The sequence below is a fragment of the Brachycentrus maculatus genome, unplaced genomic scaffold (assembly GCF_059751285.1).
Source record: "Brachycentrus maculatus isolate JH-2025_06_01 unplaced genomic scaffold, ASM5975128v1 h1tg000261l, whole genome shotgun sequence".
NCBI classification, from domain to species: domain Eukaryota; kingdom Metazoa; phylum Arthropoda; class Insecta; order Trichoptera; family Brachycentridae; genus Brachycentrus; species Brachycentrus maculatus.
This window is the reverse complement of record NW_028281012.1, coordinates 3000307-3027493: the sequence shown is the minus strand read 5'-3', so window position 1 is coordinate 3027493 and position 27187 is coordinate 3000307. Positions and strand designations below refer to the sequence as shown.

Sequence of the window (27187 nt, the reverse complement as noted above, 5' to 3'; positions counted from 1 at the left end):
ACGCAAGCTAGTATAAGTACGGGTATGCAACTATATTAAATGTAAGTACTAGATGTTAAAAGACTACATGCCAACACTTTTAAGCTAACGAACAATTGAATTTTTTTTTCCACCTTGTCTCATTCAAAGGCCCAGCATTCGTTACACCAGAGAGGTCACATGTCTCTTCACGCCCAATTTTTTTAAGAATGTATATTGAATATTTAGTTTTTTTTTTAATAAACATGGAAATTTTTTGAACTCCTTACATTTTGATAAGTCATTTTTTCAAAACCATATAATTATTTTAAAGAAAAATTTATTTTTTCAATGCAAAAATGGTGTTTTAAGGATTTAAAGAAAATTGAGTTGCGACTTGCTGGGCCTTACCTCTTGGTCTAGATCCCCCTTGGAGACATATGAAAGTAAAAAATTAAAAGCAGTAGATCATCGATACTCTTACCCGTGGCACGCCGAGTTCATCATACTATGTAGTATAGTGTTCCGGTACGCGTAACTTAACAAATATATCGCTCACTCCTTTCAACAACGTCATATATCAAAAATTGTAAATTTTCGGTTGTGCATGTTTTTGGAATGCCCAGAAAATGTACTATATCCCAGCAAAAGTGGCATATTTTTAACTTAATATTTTCCCGCTACAGGGCAGAAAGTATTGTTGTTGCTTTTTGAAGAAAAGGTATTGATTAATTTTTTTTTGTTAAATACTAATTATTTTTGAAATGGAGAACAAACCTTCAGGTTTCACCTAAAAAGATCTGTTGCACAGTAAAAAGTTCAATTAGTGGCTTGATATTTATTTTTAATACATTTCATTATATTCTTAAACATTAAAAACGATCTGAAAAATCAGTTTTTTTATATATGTGACGTTGTTGAAAGGAGTGAGCGCAATGTATGTGGTCTAAAGAAAAAAGGTTAGTAACATTGCAGTGGATGATCCCTGATCGAAGATACACTCCATTTCTTAACATTTAGCAATACATTCCCATAATGTCACAATGTACACGCTACTCCAAGTACGTAGTTACCATATTCAAATTCTATTATCCCGTAAAAATTCCTTTGTCCCTTAAATAGGCTGACTGGAGGACATTGCAGTATTGTAAAAACATACCATATTTCACTAGAACGGAGTCCAAATAGTTTGTAAAATGTCACCTTTGAACTGTATTAGATAAAACTTAAGTTATAGATTAAAACTTAGAATATAGAACAGCTCAAATTATAATTATCAGATGGTTTAGTTGAAACGACTGTCTACTGCGCTCTTTATGTGATTTATATGAGCCGGCTTTAGGATTTTCATGGTAACTATCTACCGCCCTTGAATTAAATAAATCAGGGATTTGCAAGCATGTTTTTCTCTGGTCACTTTCAAACGTATGTATAAATAGTTAAAAGGGAGGCATTTACAAAATTATTTGTGGATTAATGTTTTGTTGTTGTTTTAATGGGATTACTTTTCACCGTCGCGTCCCGATAAGTCAAGTATATTGTAATTTAAAAATACACCGAGTGATATTTATCAACAACAACAAAAAGTATAAAATATTGCAACAATAAAATATTGCAATATTTTAACCTTCATCATTCCACGCGCCTAACTGCACGCGGAATTATGAAGGTTAAAATGTATAGCAGATGTTAATGAGGTAACAAATGAAAGTTTTTCTTTTAATCACAAATGTATATTGTTAGTGTGTTCATGGTGTACATGCTCTTTGGGTATACATTAAACTGAATCCTCTATTAGCGATATCAGGGCTGGGATCTGTCACCAGACCTTCGTTGGCATCAGTGACAACGTAGAGCACAAACGGTTTGGAGAAGGCTGAAAAATAAAAATAAGAAAAATTATTTAGGCATATTGTAATATCATTACTGGCAGGATCTCACATGAATTGAGAATTTCCACTCAATGATTTAATTACGTAATAGAAGAAACAGACTAAATATAACCGAATAAAATTAATAACATGCTAGGGTTTTATCAGTTTGGAGATATACATACATTTAAAGGAATTTTTATTAGGAAATCTGGATTTATGAAAGTACAAAATTTATACTTATAAATTTCTAAATTTCATTTGTGAAATCAGCTTATTAAAAATGGCATTTTAGTAACTTGTTAACGTATTGCATTATTACAAGTATGCATGTTTTTGGTAAAGTGGTATTAATGGTTTTAAAATGAGTGAAAAAATTCACTCCAGGTTTGTCACCTTGGAAAGGGTGCTGCAAATTCAGAAGAATGCAAGAACTAAATAAAAAGTGCAAGTCTATCAGTAGACGAGACATCTGGTGAGATTCATAATGATGTCATACCAGATGTAATCGCAATTTAGGGAATTTAAATGGCTAGTTTTGTCCTATATATATTTTTTCTTTCTTCTTTATAATCTACATATTTCAAAAGAATACATACTAAGGAATAAAATAGAAAATAAAATAAAGGTTTTTTTTCTCTCATGAATGTACATGTTCTCAGTCTTTCTATTATTTTATTTATTTTTTTATGAAGGAAAATTGCCAATTATTTAACACGTCGTAAAGATAAACTTAAATTTGCAAATTTTTGAAAACCCAGAATTTTGCTCAAAATTAAACTCGAATTTCTATTTGAACATCATAAAAAGTGTATTTCATTGTGTTTTCAAAATACATAAAAACAAATCGTTATCCTTATTCAACACGACTTCCAGTTCAACACGTGGCTTCAATATTTGTATGGACTTCAGAATGTGTTAATCTAAGATCTTATCGATAATACAAAGTAGGAGACAAATACGAAAAACACAGCAATAATGCGACTTACTTGTTACTGGACTCATCCCGAGACCACAATATCGGTCGACGCCGGGCATGTTGCCATTGGGTATAATGATAAAGTCCGTAATGCAAGAGGTGCCCGTAAGTCCGATAGCTGGCAAGTCAGTTCCAGGCGCATCGCCTGTCACTGTGAAGGAAAACTGCCCATTAGCGGGCTCCCAGACGATGCTGCAGTAGTCTGTTCTCATCCTGATGCACACGCCATAGTTTAGATTGGCTATCTCTCTAGTCCCGGGCTGGTTGATGGCGGACAAGGCCTGGTTCTGCATCGCCCCGTAGTTGAAACTCCTCACCACACCTGTGTCTTCTAAGTAGTACATCAGACACCCACTAGGAGCTGCAAAATTGAATCACTTGATAAAGCAATATCTAGTCAAAAAAAAATCGTTTCTTTTGTATAATTTGGTTCCCGAACTAACTTCCTGTACTGTAATGAGCATACAGTTGTATTGGAAGTAAATTTATTTAGCCAGCATATCCTTGACCAAGTGCCAATTTGGTATAAATGCAATTTTGCATATAGATTTTCTGAATTGAACACATTTACTCATTCTTACTGACATAGTAATCCTTTAATATTTTGCAATTTCTTGTATCAATTGAGATATTTTTTATCAATACAAATTTAATTTTTACTATAAATAAATGCTGCGATTTACTTTGAAATATCAGCAAGAAGAGCTAATGACAAAAGCAACAGCTGGGGTCCAATGATTCTTAAGGAAATCATTACCACAAATGTGACAATAAAGAAATATCAAATTAGGATGACTAAAACATGGCAAACATTGTGAATGTGGAAATCATTATTTAGAGCCACAATTGTTTGAATTTTTTTCAAGTATTTAAATCCTACATCCTTATATTAATTTAAATTATTGAAAGCATCATTCCAAAATGGGGTGAGAGTATGTAGGCATGTAGTATTTCATTTTGAATGTAGTAGAGCTATATTACCTAAAGTGGGACAGTTGCACGCAATCTGCATAATCTTGATGTTCCATCTGCGATTGAACGAAACTGCGGCGCTGGCATCTATGGAAATGGTGATAGCTTCGTCACCATTGAAGTCCACGTAAACATGCTGTCCTGAATTGTCTCCACATATTCTAGGCACCTGAGAGCCACCTCCCGTTACCGTTAGCGCATCTGTGATGCAGTTACCATCACCATTTGGCTGAGACAATTGTAGTTCTAAGAATTCAAGTCTGAGCTGGAAAAGGACAGGAAATAATAATAGTATAAGAGTTAGTCGACTTATTTAACCGGTTCGGTGTTACAAGCGCGTTAATGCGCTCTTCAATTCCGTGCTCGCCAGGACGGCCATACAAAATGAGCGCATAAATGGGCTATCGTTTAAGCTTGTCGTAAGCCAATATCAAATCCAATTGCATTTTTTAAATTAAAATAAATAGAAACATCTATTAGGAAGATAAAAAAATACTGAAATATTATAATTTATTGATATTATCAAAGTTACAGTTATCTTTTTAAAAGCTTTCACTTTTTTGTTGAAAAATATCACGACCTGCTGGGTACGGCCATATTAATACCTTCCGGCATTTTAAGGGTTAATAAGTCCTTTAGTCAATTTTTACTGCCAGCCGTAAACCAAACGGTCTGTAGTGAACATGAGTGGACTATTACTGCTTGATATTTCTATAAAAAAAAGAATTACTGCGATATAATTTAACTGGGCACAAGCAACAAGTATTCTCCATCAGGCTATTTCATTCTTTACAAAGTTAATTAAAAAGTATTAGTTAAATGTCTAATGCTGCATTCTACTGTATGTTCACAGTTGCAGCTGATTAAAGTTCATCTCTGTCGAAGGTATGGAACTGTAACACGCTCAGAGGGTGTGAATATATCCAATAGTTTCAATAACAGAGCGATACTCGCTTGCAACCATAGTGAATATACAACTAAAAATACATAAATATGCTCCTTGAGACTCGAGACTCGACAAAGCATTAGAAAAATTATAGTAGAAATACTTTTTTTTTAGAAAACACCAAATAAACTTATCCCTTTGTAATATTTTGATAACCATGACATAGGATCTATAAACAAATTTATAATAATTAAGTTCATATATACAGAAATTATATTTAACGTTGTGATAGTGAGCAGGATACCTGACAAATATCGGAGTTACATCTGTTCACAGTAATTGTACAACGGGACCCTCCAGAAAAAGATCCTGGGTATCCAGCATTTGTGAAGTAGGTATTGTTTACATTTGTTGATCCTCCACACGTCCGTTGAACTAAAAAATACCAAATAAAAATATGACCTCAAGTGTTGATTAAAAACTGTCATTTACACAAATTGCAAAGAGCATTTTGAAGTTTGAAATAAACTTATCTTTACAAGTTTGATAATCTTACACCAGTATATTAGGATTGGATATAAATATATAAATAAATTATCACAATTTTGTAACAGCATGTAACTTTCCAACATTCAGGTACAGATTTTATAAAATAGTAAACATCACTAATAGTGGTATTTCCCATATAAAAGCTAAATATAAAATTATTTTTCTATTCTAACCCTTATCCGCACCCAATGGTCCATAGGGCACTGCATCATATAGAAGCAGTGTTATCTTGATCGTTAAATACACAAAGGAAAGGTGATCAGCCTTCCACTTCAGGTACCAGTATATCAAATAAATATAAGACTGAAAAATTACTAATATTTATTTATTTCAACCCTCTTGGGAATCGAACCTAGGACCTCCAGCATGGTAGCCTAGAGTGCTAACCACTATACTGAGATGTAAATATAAAATTAATTAACATAAACCAAGAAGAACCCAAAATGCTAATAAGTGATTAAATTTCAAGCTCACCGACACAGCAAACTCCTCTCCTGTTGGCACATGTACCCGAATTTGAGCCATTTAGATCGTTGCATTCTCTTCTTGTAAAACACGTGCCATTGAAGCTGTTTGAGCCAGAACATTCTGTATTCGGAAAACGGATGATACTGAAGAAAGGAAAGACTGAAAAATAAATAATAAAGCATATACAGTGGGTATTTCTATGTCGATAAATCTGAGTAAAAAAAAATATCAGATTAATATAAAGATCCTGCTACAGAATATAACGTAATTATATTATCAATGGAACAATTATACAGTGGAATCTCTCATAACGAGTTTAATTCGTTCCAGCATCTTACTCGTTATGCGAAACACTCGTTAAGCAAAACATTTTTTCCCATACAAATCAATGGAAAATACATTAAGACGTTCCAGGCCGAAAGAAAACTCAATTTTTATAAAAAATTTTTAAACATTTATTCAAATAAAATTACTTGTTAATTGTTAAGGAGTGTTAAAACTTGGAAAAAACGAAAATAAATATATGTATTTATGACAAATAATTTATCCCTTTTAACTAGACAACTGTTTTAAGACATTTGTTTTAGCCGACGCTTTAATTTTTTTTCGAAAATGTGTCACAGCATTATCATTGAATAAATTTGTAGCAGGAATAGACACCTCTTTATTAGGGCGATCCTTCTTAATGTATGATGCAGCAGTTTTCCATGCTTTCAGCATTTTTCTTATTGTGCTAGAAGATTGTTGCTCTGCTACTTCCTCCTCCTCCATTAACAAACTCTTCTCTATAATGTATTGCTGTGAAACACGATGCAACTCCATAAGCTCTTCGGTGGTAAGTTCTTGGCTTTACTCTTTCACAAGCTCTTCAATATTGTTGCTATCCACCTCGAGTCTCATGATATTAGCTAATGAAACAATCTCCTTGACTGTAGACTCCACAGTTGCCGTTTCAAAATCACATCTGACAACACACTGGCCAAAGTTTTCCCAAGCCGAAGTGAGGGTCCTTTTGGTAATTCCTTCCCAAGCCACGAAAGTCCCGGTTCACAAGTGAATGTCGTGAATAAGGGACTTGCCCTTCCTTTGTTACTTATATAGCGAATTATTATTTCAGATAAAGAGAAATATTTGTGTTTTTATTATTTACACAAATATTTCAATTTCATACTGTTTCCGTGAGCCTAAGCAGCTCATTATTAGAAATAGGTATCGAATTGTGGGTTCGAACCGATAAACTTTGACTTAAGAGTCCACGACACTAACCACGGGACCACAACCCGACTATTACAATTGTAATTTTTATGATTATATAGATTATACACATGACCTGAAGTGCTGTTGCTACCGTACCATATATTTTTTAGCAAATATAATACTTGCATTCAATACCTCAATATGTACATAATATGTGTATAGTATTAGGAATACATTCCAGATTTTCCACTTCACTTTACATTAAGTGTTCAATGTTTTATCATTTGTTTTTTTATTTCTTAGAGTGAAGTAAACACTGACTGCCAAAATGAGTGTGAAACGTTTACCATTACGCATCGGAATTTTAAAAATCCTTCTTGCCGCCTGCCTACTCTTTTCACTAGAGACATCTATTGGTGAGATGTAAAGAAGCTCTTTATTAAGCAGAAACTCTTATATTAGTATGTGAGGTCCAAATCCTTGATTATAATCACACACATGAGAAACGCCAGAAAACATCATTTTTATTTTCATTATTTAAGATTATAATTCGACCAGATAATTTATTTACAACATTTTGAGTGTATCCAATATATACAGTGAAGTTCTAGTGATTCAAGAACAAGGTTTCTAAATTGGTTCATATATATAGAACTTCCAAGAATTTGAGTAGTGTGGTTGTCAATAATGGGTAGAATTGGTGAATGTTACACATATGTAAAGTGATCACTTAAACCAGCCTATGACGGTCGTCAGCCCCGTAAATGCTTAGACTTCCATATTCTTCTTCATCTTTGATGAGATGTCAAAAAATAAAATGATAAATTTGAATACTAGTTGACGAGACGAAATAAAAATGAGAAAGATGATTGTATAAAATACGAAATATCTTTTAAACTGCTATTATATTATAAACTCTAGGTTCATAATAAACGTATGGTAAAGTAATGCTATATTAGGAATAAATAAAACTGATTTATTTAATAACATACAATAATTTCAAAGCTCTATTCGGATTTAATGGGTTCCAAAAAATCAGGTTTCATGTAATATTGCAGTACAATCGATGTATGGTATAATCTCATAATAATTGTTAATATGACGAATATAAATATCAGAAAACTATTCATATTACAATGACAGTATTTTAAATTTTAAACGTCGAATTCGCAATGTTGAATGTAGTAAAAAAATATCTTATTTATTTATAGTATTATTCGGGGTAGATAGTACAATAAAGTTTATTATTTTAATGTACCATAAAATTTGTTGTGAATAAAGTCATGTTTTATAAGTTCAAAACAAAAACTTTGGATCGTTGAAGGTGGAGGTGAAATATTATTTTGTATTAAGAGGAACATACATTTTGTTCAATAATAAATTTTATCTCAAAATGAAAATTCAAATTATGAAGTTAAGTTCAATTAGTCATGCTAAGAATTTAAGCATTCTCAATTGGATATAATTCCGTTTTTATTGACAAAAAAATACAAGGCGATTGACACTATAATTTTTTTCATATGAGTAGATATGAAAAATTTATTTATTTATGTATCAGTGTCTTTTGCACCCTTGTTTTTAATTGCATTCGTACCAACTTTTCAAAACCATGCCCATGAGTATTGTGGAATGTACATACCAAAAAGCATATCGCTTTACAAAATATTTCACATTAATTGATTTTAGAGAGTATTTTTCGTTTATTAGTTCATAATTAAACGATCGAAGAGAGATAATTATAGAAAAGATGATATTTGATGTAATTGAATTTTTTGCTTAAAATACTGTATTGTATTTTAAAAAAAACATCCAAATGAATATATAGTTTTGAAAAGAAAAGGGTTATTAAAAGGTTGTTAGGTAGTAAGGAGTTAAAAAATTATAAACACATATTTCCAATCTATATATAGGTATATGTATTTTTTTTAATGCGCTCAGTCCACACGTGCAGCTTCTTGCACACCAGGTCGCTTGGGTCGCCGGATTGGATCTACTCGCATACAAATGAAAACTCCCTCTTAAATTCTGGACCGGATAAGTATTTTTAAGTTATGTTATTAGTAAATTAAACTTTAAAATATAAAAACGGAACACTTGCATTTTCTCTAATAAAATCATTAAGGCATCAAATCATCATCTTAAGGGCGGTACAAAAAGAGAGCGGGTGTAAGTGAAACACGGATATAAATTATTTACACACTTTCAGTATTTTTTTTGCGGAGAATGAATCTGATACAACCTACATATATTTTATTTTTCCTCACTCATTATTCTTTTTTGGAATATTTTTATTGTAGCAGCTTATAACGCAGTTTTTGTAAACAAAATACGGTCAAGCAGAATTTAAATTTAAAATTTAGTAATTCATTTTTAATACTATTTTTAATTCTATTTTCGAGGAAGCCTTCGACTCGGGAGTTCACGACACAAACCAAGGGACCACAAGTCTGTTATATTCTTATTTGGTGATAAAAAGTAGGTAGGTAATTAAAATTTTAACATTACAGATAAAGTAGCAGTTTCAACATCCCAAAACAAAGAAATGAAATTTAAATTTATCTATATTTGACTTACAAGTATATACTTTAATAACGCCATTCTGATTCCAGTAGTACACGAATAAAATATCGAACATGGTTATATTAATAATAAATTCAATGCCGTAGAACTTCTAGGGAATCCAGTAAAGCAATGAATAAATAATATTCGACTTACATTTTGGATCCCTTCCGTATTCTCGAACTTCCTCGTGCTTATAAGAATCCGAAGCGCCAGTTTTCATTGAAAATGCGATCACTGTTAGGAAAATAGATACTTTTATACGCGCCATGTTTTCCAAATACAATACTATTCTGTCATGACGTCCTGTCACCGATCCCCTTTTATGCTCTCGTTTCTCAGGTGAGACATAACGGACTGGACCACAAATGTAAACGGAATATGACTAAAGGTGTTAAATGTTCGATATACATCCTAAACTCGTCACTGTAAAGTACAACTATCCTATCAACAATGGATCATTCTCACGATGTGATATTTTTGGCTAATAAATTAAAATGAAAAATCACAAGACCATCTGTAACATTCTTATTGAAATCTGTAGAGAAGTAAGGGAGATATGAAGGTTTAAAGTTTAGATATTTTTATAAAACGAAAAAAGGACACCGCTATGCGTCATCAAATTTTACGTCAGCGGGTGTGTTATGAGGCGTATCCCTTTATGTATCTGCTTTATAGAACTGTAATAGTAGTAGTGTGGATTCCTGTGACGTCATTCGATACCAACTTACGAAAATAACGTTTTTACGAAGGCGAATTTTGAAAAAGTAAATGATGAATGAATAAATTGATTATATAGGCTGTTATAAACACAAAACGAGTCTCACGCAATCCTTTATACATAGATTGAGTATGTAAAATAAGATATTCCTCCCGAATGATAATACCCTATTATGGGATCGTTTTTCTTAACTGACTATTTGGAGTAAGTATGTCCAAATCTTTGTACACAATTACGTTATGGGGATACAAGGGGTTTCAGGGATGTTAGATAAAGTGAATATTGAATTCTAGACGATTACAGGATGTTATATATCCTGTAATTTTCCATCATATGAAAATGGATAATTATTAAAGTTAATTAAAAATCTTATAAAATAATACTTTTTTAATTGAATTTCTTAAACCATTTTAAATTGAGAAACCTTCATCACCAATAATGAGATATTTTTAATAAATACAGAAAATATTTATACATATATTGCAGTTGATTTTTATGTTAATACAGTTTTTCTAAAGAAGCAAAAACGTTTTCGACCAAGCTTGAATGATATTGCAAGAAACGTAACAGAATTAGTATGTTATACCATCTTTATATAACTTGATGCGTGACATGACAAATGTTATGGTGACCCAAATAACTGTATGATACTCGTACACAACACTTAACACTTACCAGCCACTCGTATGTATTAATTATCAATATAGCTTGATTCCCAATTTGTTTCAGATTGTGATTCAAGTAGCCATTTTCTAAACCTTTATTTATTCGAAATCCCTTTCATATATTTTTTTCATCTTGTCACCTTACAAATGTAAAGGGTTCAAATACAGATTTAAAAAGGGTAAACTATTTATTATCTAATAATCTGTAATACAACAATTCCATGTGTCGAATATACGGGTGCTTTTAAAACAGAATAAAATTTAAACAAGCTGTCATATGTCATATTTAAAAATATGTAAATAAAGCCTTTATTATTTAAATTTACGATCAAGATAATATTACCTATTTTAATTCATGCTCATTGTAAAGTTTGTATGTTGCATAATACTGAAAGAGTTAAAAGGTTTATGTCAGAAGCATGTTTCAAATATGTCAACTGAAAATGTTCTGAAATATGGGACAATGGGAAGAAGGATATCTTGGGATCATCTTGGGATCAAATGCCAAGAGAATAAAGTAAAGTTTGTGTTGTACACAAAGAAAATCTAATTCAGCCACAAAGACGATACACGAACAGCTCTGAATATGAAAGAAATGATAACTGTGGATGAATTCATGTTTTATTTACAATATCGTTATTTTATATTAGTGTTGGGGTAGCAATGAAGGTATGACAGTTTCACATGGGTGAGTACGTCAATAAAAAAATCTTGTCAATCTTGGGCATACAGAAGCTTTTGATTCCCTTATCATTTATCTATAATCTACATACCTTCACATGTTAGTCATATTAACACACAAAACTGTTTTTAAACTAAACATGTAAACTTCATTTTTTACATACACATAAGCATATAATGTATATATATATATATATATATATATATATATATATATATATATATATATATATATACATTTGTATATATAAATATATATATATATAAATATATATATATATATATATATATATATATATATATATATATATATATATATATATATATATATATAAGTGATTTTTTCACTCTAATATTTATTCAATATTACACTGGACTGGTACCTGAAGTGGAGGGCTGATCACCTTTCCTTCATGTATAAACGATCGAGATAACACTGCGTTTATATGAAGCAGTGCCCTATGCACCATTGGGGTGCGGTAATGGATTTATTTTAATTAATATACGATGAATATTATTACTCCATTCTACCACAATTTGATACCTCTAATAATTAACCGCTTAGGCTCTCAGAAATATGTAGTATGAAATTGAAGAATTTTTGTAAATAATAAAAATAACACAAATATTTTTAATTTTTTTTAATAAATAAAATTATTTGGCTAATTTATACAGCATAATTTTTCCTTTTTACTTCATCTTAGACTATGTGATATATATATTTACTTAATTATAATCTATATTAAATTAACAGAAAAATATAATCTAAATTAAATTGATAGAAACAACACCGTTTGAGGTTGCATAATTTGTGTTTTATTTAGTGATTTGGAATGTATCACTGTTTTCATTTATTTATTAATAGCTTCAATCCTACTAAGGCAGTTTAGCCACAACAAATAGATTATATTAAAAAAAAACTAATCAACAATAATATTGAGTATTAAAAACAACAAACAGGAATAATAATCAAATATTTCTTTATAATTTTTATTTGAAGCACTAACTTTGTGATTCTCCATTTTATAAGTAAAATGTTTTAAAATCATTATAAATATTTTTTATAACTTAATTATAATATCTACCGGTTTCGAAGCTAACCGCTTCTTTATCAAGACTTAACTTAACTTTACCAACATAAATACTAAGCACATACATATGTAAATGTTATTTTCATAGTGCTGTCAAAATACTAATGCGTAATGACGCGAAAACGTGGAGTCTTTGTTTAGTGTTCGAATGAAATCATGTATTAATCAGTCTTGATAAAGAAGCAGTTAGCTTCGTAGAGATTATAATTCAGTTATAATAAAACATTTAAAGTGATTTTAAAACTAAGTTAAATTTTAATTTTAAATGTTTCTTTATTAATATCTTATTTAACAACTTAGATATCACCTAAAAAAGAAGCTTTTTAGTAAAATTTGGATTTACAATAAAACCCGTCCAAATCTAGAAAATACAATATATTGAACAAAAATTATAAATTTTCGTTGAATTCAAACAAAATTTTAAATTAAAAAGATAGCAATTGATGTAACGAGACCATATGAATCACATTTTTTTTATATGTTACAAACACAACTCATGTTAAAAGGAAACCATTGTTCTAATAACTTTTATGTAAACTTTTTCGCATGTGTGCATACACATTCGTACGTACTCGCATACGTAAAAAAGATATGGAAGGTTTATACCTTTTATCTCAAACAGAATAATATAGGAAAAGCTTAGATAGATTGGTACTCGTAGGTCACGTCCTTCAACGTAGATATCTCCTGCTAGTAAACCCAATGCTATTGTTCCATCCCTTGGCGTGACATCCAACAAGGCGGCGGCATCTGCCAGAGGCTTTGAAGGATTTTGCCAGTCCTTTATCGTCCATTCAAAAATAAATCTCCAATAACCGCACCGCAATTACATCGCGGGGAGTATCGGCCATCGATGTTGAATAAATGAGAAGGAAAGCAACCATGACCTGTTCTCGACCTACGCAAATTACTTCATATATTACACCTCGGTTGTGGCAAGCCTACATACAGTAAAACCTCGATATAACGGACCTCTATTTAACGAACTTCGGATAAAACGGATAAAACACCCGTCAAATGTAAAAAAAATAAAAACCTCCTGTTAATACTATACATGCTTAAATTCAAATGTCACCTCATGTAAACAGTTTTTGGTGGCCATGATAATCACAAATTATGTCTCAAAACATTCAATGTGCAAACGAAACTTGATTCCTTCTTCAAAGCTGAATCTTATTATTATTATTTAATTTTAGCGTATTTGTATAAAATGGACTATTGGCTATAATGGACAGCCCCTCCCTTTAATTAGTCCGTTATATCGAGGTTTTACTGTACCATGGTTAGTTCGTTGCATCGATTGGATTCGGCCGAAGTTCTTAAGAAAATACATATCTTGGTAATGGACTTAAAAGGAAGTGACTGACAAATATATTTTCTAACAATTGCTCGTTCAACAAAGCTTCTTTAAAAATAAATAATATTTCGAGAGATTTAGTATGAGACATAGAGAGAGCATCTCAAAAGAATTACAACAATACAAAAGTCGCATTAAATGTACTCTGTTTTTTCAATATTTACACTGTCATTGATTAGTCCTTCGGTAATATTGATATTAATGGTTTGTGATAATTGAAAGATAAGATAACATATATGTCCGCGATTTGGTATTTTTGAGATAACGAGAAAAAATGCAACTATTGCAGTTCCAGATTTTGTTGTTAATTTGTCGGATTTGTTAAAACACAATGATAAATACTTATCCAACGCGTGGTACCTCACTGTTCTTATATGGCGTCTGACGTGTACACCTACTCTACGCGCGCATCTTATTCTATCGCTTTGTATCGTTGTGTAAACGTCGCTCTTTTTTGGTCCAGTCCTGTGGCGTCCGAATGTACAGTTCTCTTTCTCCTTCTCTTTACATTATATCTTTCTTCTTGCTCATGTAACGAAATGTGCCTAATAAATGTAACGCATTCTTGAAATATCACTTTTGATTCTTTTCCAATTGTCGATTATCGAATCACCGCCTAAAAAAATCACTTTAAATTGAAAACTAAAAAAATGGACCCATAGTCGAAATGAGATAAAGTAGAACCCTTCCAATCCGTCACCTTTTGGGGGTATGGTCGGAATGCAAAAATATCGGATTATCGGAAAATACACAAAAATACGGATTCACGTTGAAATAAACAATTTCTGAACCAAAATAATGACTAAGTATTGTTGTTCTCTGAAAGCTGCCCCACCACATTCCCAGATTTGATACAGAAGCATCTAGGCTTCCAGACAGACCTTCTTATGCAAATATTTTTTTCTGTTGTTATTCTCTACAGCATAATGATTGCAATAAACCGACAAAAGAGGAATATTATTGGAAAAAAGGAAAAAAGAGTAATTATTATCGAAAAAGAGCAATATGTGTGTAATTGACAACATGATGACATCTTTGCTTGTGAATATTGGGTGGAAAGGCGAATGTTACAAAGTGACTTGTGAATATTCAGACTTCTGGTAGCGTCTGCCTGAGCAATTGATACAGATAGACGGTGATGTTTTAGGGCATTCCTCACCTAGATGATCTTTGCCATAACTTAAACAACGAGGATCTGATCATCAGCATCAACAGACTGAGAACGGAGCTATTTGATTAGCATCAGCTTTAGTGTATTAGGTGTACTGACAGTATAGTAGCAATCAGTACCAACTATTTGTACCTCCACGAATGAAACGCGGTACAAGTGTTTAAATAAATCATGCAAAGAGCTACTGGCAATCTACTTAGAACAATAAGTTCCATTTAAGCCAAATAGAGTAATATAATAAATAAGTTTTATTTGGGAAGCCAAATAGAGAATACAATAATGAACGTAGATGACAGCTGTATTGGAATCTCTTTCTCTTTCGAACACGCTTTGTGTATATGTAGAGTATGTACTTTGGACCATAAATGAGACACGTCCGTTAGCAATTTCTCCAGGAAATGATAATGGGTAAAGGGCAGAAGAGACATAGGCAGAAAAAAAGTCCTGGCTTTACACATGGGACTAGAACCGGGATGCAACGTGCTGAGGATCTTTATTCTAGTGTGATTGACGATGGTATTAGATTGATGGCGTTTTTTTAATCATCCACGTCATTATAAGCGCCCTTGAGATATATTTATCCAAAATAACTATTATTACGGTGGTCAACCTTCTATAATAGGAGAGGTAATAGAAAAATAAAAAAATACAAACGCATTTAAGACTTGGAGCAGGTATTCGAGTAGTATGTACTCGATGCAAGTACTTGTACTTAAGAACCTTACCCACATCTCAATGTACCATATGAACGCGGTTTAAAGATTTGCGGCAAAACTTTAAAAGACATACAAATTTATAGGTGCGGTAAGAAAGCAAGGCTGAGATTGCCGACAAAATTACTAACGTGTTAATATGGTTGGTCATACAGAGCGAATGAATGATGCAAAAAAAAACCGTAAAACGATATTTATGATCTGAACGTTTTCTGAATTAGGATGCGCAGAGACCGACAAAGATATGATGCATTCAGATACCCACATCAAATTATTGAACGTGGATACGTCAGAAGTCCGAACAATCGGCGCACATTTATGACGAGACGCATGAATGCTGAAGACACGAATTCCGTATGCGAAAACACTCTCCTCCGCATTAAATCTCTTGGATACCCTTGTGGTCTGCGGTTTAATAAACATCTTATTTTATGCTCATTACAATATAAAAAGCTATTACAGTTTTACGCATAAAACAAAAATTGCTAACATTTTCATCAATGCATGGGATAGCGCGCCCCTACTTTGAGACTAACACCGAGTTGAAAATATTTGAATACCTATGTACTCGGCATAAAATCTAATATTCTTGATACATAACTTTCTTGATATATCTTTTTTTACCAGGGACATTATATTCGCAGTATTTTTACATAATTACGTATTTTTATTATTATTTATTTTACATTTAACATATTAAAAATAAAGGTATATGGCACGATGCAAGCGGTAATTTGGTTTTAAATAAACTTCTGTTTATTAAAACAAAAAAAATATGAGTAGATTGTAATAACTTGACATAGATAAATACATAAAGATTATTTGTCAGATCGGTAAGCTAATTTAAATACGTTGTAAATACGATATATTTATTTTTATTTTTAAACGATGTGAACCATCGATATTAGGGTGTTATGCTCGTATACAGTCGAATTCTGTCGAGCGTGGGACAGGTACACAATGATTCAGACCCTTTAATGTCATAGAGTCGAAAGCGCTATATATGTATGTGCAAACTGTGACTTCATAAAAGTGGTCACAATGTCCATACGGCTGTCCAAACTTAAAGCACAGTAAGGGACATTTTTTTTGTAGTACGATTTTTTTTCATTTTTGGACTAAGTAGAATCTACTTAGTCCAAAAATCCAAAAAAACCTACTACAAAAAATGTCCCTTACTGTGTTTTGAGTTTGGACAGCCGCATATTCCCTCGATAAAAATTAAAAATCGTACGGAAAATTAGCTCTTCAGTACGAGCGTGGAGGCGCTGTTGTAGGATGAGTTCATTCTGTGGAAGCAAAGGGAGCAGGGCTTGGGCTATATAGAGAAAAGTGACCCTTACGGAAGAGGCCAAATGGCACATAACGGTTTGCGAGGACGTACTTGTGGGGAAGGGGAATGGATCGATAGCACGCAAGCGCCGTGAAGGGGGGTGGCTGTCATTTGAGCCACGATTCCCATATGCGAATTCTCACAAGGCGACGCGCGATAATTTATTGATGGTTGAATAATATGTATTGGATATTGATGAATCATATTTATTTGTTTATAAAAATATATCAAGGAGTGTTTCACAATGTTATAATTTGGAATGAACAGGTAGATGATTTCGTATATTTGGGTAGTATGTTTTCTAGGGATGGAAAGATTGATAAAGACATAGAAAGGAGAGTGAATGCTCGGAACAGAGTGAATGGTGCACTGAAATCAGTTTTAGCATATAAAACTCTAGCAGCAAAAGCTAATCTGGCAGTACACAACGGAGCCTTGGTTCCAGCCCTTATATATGGAAGCGAGGCATGGAGTTGGCAAAAAAAGGATGAAAGCAGACTTAGTGCAGTTGAAATGCGATCCCTCAGACAAATGTGCGGCAAAACTGCGATCCCTCAGAAGAATGTACGAATGTGCGGAATGCAAGGCTGAGAAAAGCATTATCGATAAAATTAAGAAATATGCGTCTTGATGGATTGGACATGTGCAACGTATGAGTGAGAAAATAATGGTTAAACAATTTAATAAGGCGAATGTACATAGTTGTTAAAAGAAGCAGAGGAAGACCGAGAAAAACTTGGCACAATCAGGTATGTCAAATACTTGAAAGCGGCCGGGTCAGGAGTTGAAATAATTGTCGGGTATGTATGAGGAGATGCATGAATGTGGAAGAGGCGAAGAATGTTTGCAAAGACAGAGTGGTGAGGCGTTCTGTTCTCTCTGCCTACCCCTGCGGAGAAGTGGCGTGATGGTGAGTTAGTTAGTTTAGTTGGAAATAGAAGCCCTGACAGACCGAGGAAAACTTATAACACTTCAAATACTTGAGCGTGGACAGGTCATGTATCACGCGGCGAATGGATCTTTGTCAGACGGGAGGAATATCTAATTTAACATGCTTAACCTATAAAGAATTGTATTAGACTCGTTTTGTGTTTATAACAGCCGATATAATTAATATTTTCATTCATAATTTTCTTTTGGAAAATTCGCCTTCGAAAAAGCGTTATTTTCGAAAGTTGGCAATGAATGACGTCACAGAAACGAAGAAGTTATTTCAATGTTGGTGTCATTGCTAAATTATTGGCGGCTCTATTTGTTGATGTCTATGGTCCACCCTCCCACCCCCCTCCCCTCATATTTGTATAACACAAATGGTAGCGTAGTGGTAAACAAACAATCCATACTACTACTTTTACAGCTCTATAAACCATAGACAATTAACCATATGACGTCATAAAACGTTCGATGACGGAAATTTGATGACGTAGGCGAATGCACGTTTTTCGGTTTATTCAAATATGTAAAGTTTAAACTTTAATATCTCCCTTAGTTCCTTACAGATTTCAATAAGAATGTTATCGATATCCTTGTGATTTTTCATATTAATTTATTAACCAATAATCCAACATCGTGACAAAAGCCTTTTCTGTATAATTCGTAATTCGTTCAGCCTTCTGAACTCAACGAATTGCATACAAAATGCGAGATAGTATTTTCTTGTTTAAAATGTTGATTTGAACACGTCTTTATTTGGGTCTTGAACTAACCAAATGCATTCGGCAGTCCGGGGAGAATGTCCGAAAAAAGAACACAAAGCGTTCGCTATAGGGTCGCATTTCAAAAAGAGGAATCGACCTTTTTACAAATATTATTGTTTTGCCAGTACGAAAGTACCATTGGTTTCGTTAGATCCCCAGAGGAATGTAACGAATGCAACAGATGAAAAGAGCGGAAGCTGGAGTAGACTGCAAACACTGTGACTGCAAATAACATTTCGAGATTTGAACCGAAAATCGAGGCCGAGACCTGGCACTTTTGTATACCGCTTCCACGAAGGATAACCATATAACTTATCTTATACGTGCAGTCACGGACTAAGATCTATAGAGTCTATAGTATAGACCACTGTTTCCCAACCTTTTTCCGTCGGCGGCCAGTGAAAATAGGCGCAATATTTAAATTAATCACATTGTTCACATAATATACAGTTCGGAGTCGAGAATTTGTTTTCTTTTATCAAACTAAACTAAACTAAACGCCGCGGCTTTTTTCTTCTTCGTGTATCGCGTTCTTTCTTTATTTATTTTTTTTTGATCACAAAGAAGTGCCCTTGAGGTAGAATTTAAGGATTTTTTTTTAAATATGAGCAAAAGCGAAATCGTGTAATAACTGTAAACCGAGCTTTTACCATTTTTCATGCGTTTTGAGAGATATTTACCAATGTATTCCCTAACACTATCGTGTTTTTGTTATGTTTCACGGTGATAAGAATAATAATAACGGACAATTTAAATAGCGCTGTCAATCAATGAAATCGCTGAAAAATCACCTCAAAGTTCCCTAATATAAAATATCAAGATATAATTATATTTTTATTATTTTTTAAGTCTCATTTAGTATACACATTAATATCATAATAATTTAATTTAACATCGTATGTTTTTACATCTTCATACAATAAACATAACATTTCTTTTTAAATTCATTCAAGCTCTTTTCATTGTTCATACATGCAGGCAAATCATCATACATTTCTATACCTTTATACGTAATGCAATTTTGCGAATCGGTTTTTTTATGGCAGTCTTATTCTATCCTTATTTCTAGCTACATGCTTCTGAATTCTTTAATTTATTTAAAACTAACATATCGCTCACTCCTTTCAAGAACGTCATAAATAAAAAAACTTGATTTTTCAGGAGAACGTTTTTAAAGTTTAAAAATATAACACATTTCATTAAAAATAAATATCAAGCCAGTTATTGTACTTTTTACTGTGCAACATATCTTTTTAGGTGAAACCTGAAGGTTATTGAACAATTTGAAAAACATTTAATATATTGAAAAAAATAATTAAACAATACCTTTTCTTCAAAATGCAAAAACAACACTTTCTGCCATGTAGCGGGTAAATATTAAGTTAAAAATATGCCGCTTTTGCTGGGATATAGTACATTTTCTGGGCATTTCGAAAACATGCACATATGAAAATTGACGATTTTTTATTTACAACGTACTTGAAAGGAGTGAGCGATATATACAATATAATTTTTAGGCATTCTATTTTTTTTTCAAATATTAAATAAGTTTATTAATATCAGTCGCTTTTTTATAGGTATTTAATAAAGTTATTCTCGTATTTTTTATATTCTTGCTATATCGCTATAAACATAAATATTAATTTATTAATATGTTAGTAGAAAAGATAGTTTCAGCTTTGTTATTTTTGTTTGTATGAATAACACACTTGTATTATTTTTTGACATCTAATCAAAGATGAAGAAGAATATGGAAGTCTGGGCATTTACGGGGCTGACGACCGTCATAGGCTGGTTTAAGTGATCACTTTACAAACGTGTAACATTCACCAATTTGAGTAGTGTGGTTGTCAATAATGGGTAGAATTGGTGAATGTTACACGTGTGTAAAGTGATCAGTTAAACCAGCCTGTGACGGTCGTCAGCCCCGTAAATGCCCAGACTTCCATATTCTTCTTCTTCTTTGATGAGATGTCAATAAATAATATGAAAATAACTCCTGTAATTGGAGATAATCCAGATTTTGTGAACAAGTATTTGGACACACTCAAAATGTTGTAACACACTTGTAGTTTTACTACCATTTTTAATGATTTTTTTGCCTCTCTATTGTTTTGTTATGTTTCACGGTGTAATTGTTCAAATTAACCAAAAAATATAATCCACTTGTTCTGGTTAAATTGCCTTAATTGACAGGATGCCACCAATAAAGGAAAAAATGAATTGACAATTCAAACACATATTCAGGTGTTAGTATTACATATCGCTCACTCCTTTCAAAACGTCGTAAATCAAAAATAGTCAATTTTCAGTTGTGCATATTTTCGGAATGCCCAGAAAATGTACTGTTTTCCAGCAAAAAAGACATATTTTTAACTTAATATTTACCCGCCACAGTGCAGAAAGTGTTGTTTTTGCATTTTGAAGAAAAGGTATTGTTTAATTATTTTTTTGAATATGTTAAATATTTTTCAAATGGAGAAAAATCCTTCAGGTTTTACCTAAAGATATCTGTTGCACAGTAAAAGTTCAATAAGTGGCTTGATATTTATTTTTAATGCATTTTGTTATATTTTTAAACTTTAAAAACGTTCTCCTGAAAAATCAAGTTTTTTGATTTATGACGTTCTTGAAAGGAGTGAGCGATATGTATCTAAAAGGGACCAAGGGGGCATAATATGAGTGCGTCGTGAGCTTTGGATCCTTCGTATACAAGCGATGCATCTGTATGAGTAGATTTTGTTGATAACTCAATTATACAGCGAAGATTCACATTTGGAGCTTCTCCTAAAATAAATAAACCGCGAAGGGCATTTCACATTTCAAAGTAAGTTTATTTGCCTTTATTTGCACCCAATGGTGCATAGGTCACCGCTCTTAAGTTACAGTCCCGGGTGATATTATGGTAAATAAATACAAGATTGATCCCGGGACCTCTAGCGCGGTAACCAAACGTGCTGACAGCTTTACTACTACACATATATATATATATATATATATATATATATATATATATATATATATATATATATATATATATATATATATATATATATATATATATATATATATATATATATATATATATATATATATATATATATATATATATATATATATATATATATATATATATATATATATATATATATATATATATATATATATATATATATATATATATATATATATATATATATATATATATATATATATATATATATATATATATATATATATATATATATATATATAAATATACACATATTATATAAACGGGTGAAAACCATAGGGGCACATGTTCACGGGACAAGTAATAAAAAAATGGGTCGAGTGTGCATCATTTTTTGATCGATCATTATTTTAAAACCACAGAGATACAAATGAAAAAAAGTAAAGCAGTTTCGTTGGAACATGAACAATGAACGATTTTGAATACGAAAAAGTTTATTATTGAACCCCTATTGTTTTCAACCAGTGATGATTTAAAAATAAAATAAAAACATAACAATATACAGGGTTGCACGAAATTAATCACCCTTTCGAAAGATGTTATAATTTTTGCAAATTGTGTCGTACGTCAATCATATTTGATATTTGATATTTGTAAATTAGACAGCTGCAGTATACAGATTGATATAACGGGCACAAATGTTTATTAACACTGGCGGCCCCTTGACACATATAAACATTACTACTCAACATTTTATTTAAAGCTTCTAACAAAGATTTGCATTTTATTTAGTAAAAGCGTTATTTAAAAAACAAAAATAAATGATATTTTTTTTAAAGAAAAATATTTGTGTTTTGTATTATTTACACAAATATTTCAATTTCATACTATTTCTGTGAGCCTAAGCGGCTTATTATTAGAAAAAGGTATCAAATTGTGATAGAGTCGGTTCCGACCGAGAAACTCTGACTTAAGAGACCGCGACACTAACCGCAGGACCACAAACATTTATTTAATTAAATTAATTGACCTCACTAAGGCTTTTGACCGAGCCAGACTTAATGCTAGGATCAGGGAAATATGCGAGATCGAAGATGTCGTTAGGTGGGGAAGGCAACGAAGGAGACAATGGTATGCGCATGTGAGGAGAATGGAACCACCCAGACTCCCCCACATAGCACTGTACGGCCAACCCCATGGTAGACGACTACTGGGCAGACCACCAAAGAGATGGATCGATAGCTGGGAATCGACATCATAGGAGGCTAATCCCTCTTAAAATAGGCCATAAGGCTTACAACAAGATGAAGAAGAAGAAGCAGAAATTAATTGATTAATTTTGCGCCACTCTAAATAAGTTTATAAACTGCAGCTGTCTTGTTTACAAATCGCTCACTCTTTTCAAGAACGTCATAAATTAAAAAACTTGATTTGTCAGGAGAATGTTTTTAAAGTTCAATAATAAAACACAATGTTTTAAAAATAAATATCAAGCAACTTATTGAACTTTTTACTTTGCAACAGATCTTTTTAGGTAAAACCTGAAGGTTTTTTCTCCATTTGAAAAATATTTAGGATATTTTAAAAAAATAATTAAACAATACCTTTTCTTGAAAATGCAAAAACAACGCTTTTTGCCCTGTAGCGGGTAAATATTAAGTTAAAAATAGGTTTTTTTTTTGTTGGGATATAGTACATTTTCTGGGCATTCCGAAAACATGTACAACTGAAAATTGAAGATTTTTGACTCACGACGTTCTTGAAAGGAGTTAGCGAAATGTCAAATATGATTGACGTAAAACGCCATTTGCAAAAATTATAACATCTTCCGATAGGGTGATTAGTTTTGCACCAACCTGTATAATGTTTCAAGTAATCGAACGTCTCATAAATCTGTCGTTACTGCAAGAGCAAAACATGAATGAGGGACTCACCGCTGTCTGTTTGAAACGCTTTCTATGATTCAGTGACCGCACTTGAGAGAAGATCAAATTTCCTTGAATCTCCAATTCCGATCAGTAATGTTAAAAGGATTGAAGAGTTTAGAGTTTTTTAAATAACCTATTTAGCACTCCTATTTAAATGTTATAGGTGTCTTAACTTCATATGAAATATCTTTCTTTTTTTTATTTAAAGCAGATGGATGTCTGAGCATCTCTGGGCTTACGACCTGGCGTTGACTGACTTAAGCGATCACTTTATACAGTTGTGTAACGTTCACCGTTTTGCCCATTATTTAATATCCATATTGCATTCTTTTTTAAACCTGTATTTAAAATTGTCAATATTCAAATGAAGAAATATTATTTCTCAAATGTTTTTCGCAGATACTTTGTGGCACATTTTATAAACTGTATAAAATTAAACAACTTTGTTTTAACCACTTTTTATTATTATTATTATTACACTTTAACCTACCGGTTTCAACAAGATCCTTGTCTTCATCAGGGTTTATTAAATTTTAAAACATTAAAAACATTAAAATACTAATAATTAATTTCATTCCCTTACTAAAAACTTCCACAAACTCCGTCAAAAATTCTAAATGTTATTTTTACTATGCATTGCATAGCAACCCCAAATAACAACTAATGACAAGGTTCTTATCGAAACCGGTAGGTTAAAGTATACTTATAATAAAAAAGTGGTTAAAACAAAGTTGTTTAATTTTATAAAGTTTGAAGAAATATTAACCCTCTTTCTAAGTATAAACAATGAGAAAATAAAATCTTTCAATTGTTCCTTCAAAGACACCTGACCCTAAATTAACAAAGGTGATTTTTAATGCGTAACAAAGGTGATAACAAAGGTGATTTCAAATGCGTAACAAAGGTGATTTTTATTTACAACTCATGAGCATAAAATCTTGGTTATACCAAATAGTAAAGAGTATCCATCAGATATGTAATTTAATTGAAAAAGAACGATTAGTACATTATGACCAATTTTGTAATTTTTAGCAATTGCGATGGATTTCGTGTCCACCGTCTTGGGTACCTTCCACATGTGAGTGATATTTTTAATAGATTTGAAAGTGTGGCTGATCGTGGCGCCATCAGTTTTTTAAAAAGGAATTATTGTTAATTGAGTTCGCTCCGTTTGAAAGTTTTTGTATTTTATGCTACGAACACACGAAATGCTACTGTTATCCAGAATTCAACAAGTTTCTGGCCATTTGGAAAAAGGGGTGTAGTCTGGGAATCACCTTAATTCTTCAATAAATATTTCAAATACATGTATCGCATTATACATATTTACCAAATTTCGTGGGTGGACTATTATACAATGATATTATTTTAAAATCAATAATAATTATGTAACTTCGTACATTTTTACTTAATAAAAAAAAGCTTCGAGCCACTGAGCTCATTACAAGAATAAAATTATAAATTCGTGTATTTAATTAATTTTTAAAAGAATCGCCACGATCAGATATATCAGAACCTAAAAAATCTGGTGGTGTGACAAGTCTGCGTAATCGGAGGGCATGTATGACTAGATGTATGGATGTGAAAGAAGTGACGAGTGTATGGGGTTCCATTCTCTCTGCCTACCCCTTCGTGAAACGGCGTGATGGTAGTAGTACTAGTAGTAGTTAAATTTGGTGTATTTAAGAATCAGTGTGTATTCAGCACCACATCTTGTTGAAAATCTGGAAAATGGCGTTCCATCCATTCTGCCTACCCCTTCTGGTAAACGGTGTGATGGTAGTAGTGGTATAAATTAACTTTGGTGTTTTTAATGATCTGTATGTAAATTTTCAGCATCACAACTTGTTAACAATCTGAAAAATGTCGTTCCATCCTCTGCCTACCCCTGCGGGAAACGGCGTGATGGTAGTAGTGGTATAAATTAACTTTGGTGTGTTTAAGGATCTGTTTGTAAATATTCAGCATCACAACTTGTTGAAAATCTGAAAAATGGCGTTCCATCCTCTCTTCCTAACCCTGCGGGAAAACGGCGTGATGGTAGTACGGCTGTCCAAACTTAAAACACAGTAAGGGACATTTTTTTTGGACTAAGTAGATTCTACTTAGTCCAAAAATGCAAAAAAAAAAGTAATACAAAAAAAATGTCCCTTACTGTGTTTTGAGTTTGGACAGCCGAGTAGTGGTATAAATTAACTTTGGTTTATTTAATGATCTGTATGTATGTATTCAGGAACACAACTTGTTGAAAATCCTAAAATGTTGTTCCATCCTCTGCCTACCCCTGCGGGAAAACGGCGATGGTAGTTGATGTAGTAGTCAACTTTGGTGCATGTATCCGGCATCGCAACTTGTTGAAAATGGTGATTCGGCTCGGAACGAGATCCACCGCCACCGGTGCGCGGGGAGCAGGAGCGGGCAGGAGGTAGTTGGGGTCGCGTTTCCACGGCGGGTGGTGGCGCGCGGCCGGAGCGCACGCGCGGCGCGCAGCCGCCCGGGCGCGGCACTGCGGCCGCGGCGCCCGGCGCGCCGGGACGCGCGTCTCCGGAGCACTCCGCCCCGCCGAGTTGCACTCCCTCACACACTCCACGACCCGACAGGTGAGTCTGCTAGAACCACTTACCAACCTTGGCCACTAGCCTATTTCTCCAGCACATGACTTAATCAAATAGTCTTTTCGTCTTCGTAGACTGCTGGGGTGAGCTTTCCTCAGCAGTCCTTCTGTCATGGGCAACGTCACGTAGGCCAGAGGTGTCAAACTCAAAAGGCACCAAGGGCCGCATAAGGTGTTTTGGCCGGCGGGCGGGCCACATCAAAAAACTCAAAAATCTTATTTTCATTTTTATCCAACTTTAAGTGAATAATTTACTATCAAAGACAGTCACATGAAGTACAAATGATCCAAGTTAATGATTTTGTATGATATTTATATGTATCCGTACAAAAATTATTACAATGAAGAATTAAAATAAATGAAAAATATTGCCGCGGGTCGCGAGTCCGTCATGCCTGACCTAGATCATGTCTCCGAATCATGTTCTCTCTTTGCAGCATCCATGAATTTTTTGGTCTTCCTCTAGATATCTTTGTTATATATATTTATCTTAACTAAAATCTTCTTATTACTTCTTCGAATACAGTGTCCAAAACAACTCTATCCTACGCCTCTTTTCTTCTGCGATGGCGCCCCACCCTCTAGCCTCCGTTGCACCTAAACAATATCATGTGGGAAAATTGTACTTTCGGAATAGGTCTGTCGCGTTATGTACCTACAGCGGTGACGGTCTCAATTTAAAAGTTGACGTTTCTAGAACTCGATTACATTAATTTATTTAATTGCACGCTCGCGAAGTAACATTCATACGCTCAATACGTCGTCGCGTGTAGGCGGCATGTGGAAACGCATTGTGTAGAAAAACATTTTTTTTATCTTTACAT

The 27187-nt window shown here is 32.9% G+C and overlaps 2 protein-coding genes across 2 annotated transcripts in view; one reads left to right on the top strand and one right to left on the bottom strand.

The window, feature by feature from the left end:
* Positions 1-1669: 1669 nt before the first annotated feature.
* Positions 1670-26257, bottom strand: LOC148305845 (uncharacterized). Its single transcript, XM_088266002.1, has 6 exons — positions 25905-26257; positions 5690-5842; positions 4971-5101; positions 3790-4045; positions 2819-3169; positions 1670-1834 (listed from the first exon to the last, which is right to left on the bottom strand). Exons 4-6 carry the CDS (start codon positions 3818-3820, stop codon positions 1707-1709), a joined length of 510 nt encoding a protein of 169 aa, XP_088122128.1. The 5' UTR covers positions 3821-4045; positions 4971-5101; positions 5690-5842; positions 25905-26257; the 3' UTR covers positions 1670-1706.
* LOC148305844 (uncharacterized) overlaps positions 26082-27187 on the top strand; it is a 60032-nt gene continuing 58926 nt past the window's right edge. The window contains exon 1 of the mRNA XM_088266121.1: positions 26082-26349. Coding sequence (XP_088122247.1) covers positions 26082-26349 — 268 coding nt within the window. The remainder of the gene's footprint in view (positions 26350-27187) is intronic.

Excerpts from the sequence above, each read along its gene's own strand:
- LOC148305845 (XM_088266002.1), bottom strand. The coding sequence starts at position 3,820 with ATGCAGATTGCGTGCAACTGTCCCACTTTAG. Across the intron at positions 3,170-3,789 it reads GTGCAACTGTCCCACTTTAG|CTCCTAGTGGGTGTCTGATG; the intron begins GTAATATAGCTC and ends TCAATTTTGCAG. Across the intron at positions 1,835-2,818 it reads CGGGATGAGTCCAGTAACAA|CCTTCTCCAAACCGTTTGTG; the intron begins GTAAGTCGCATT and ends TTTATTTTTCAG.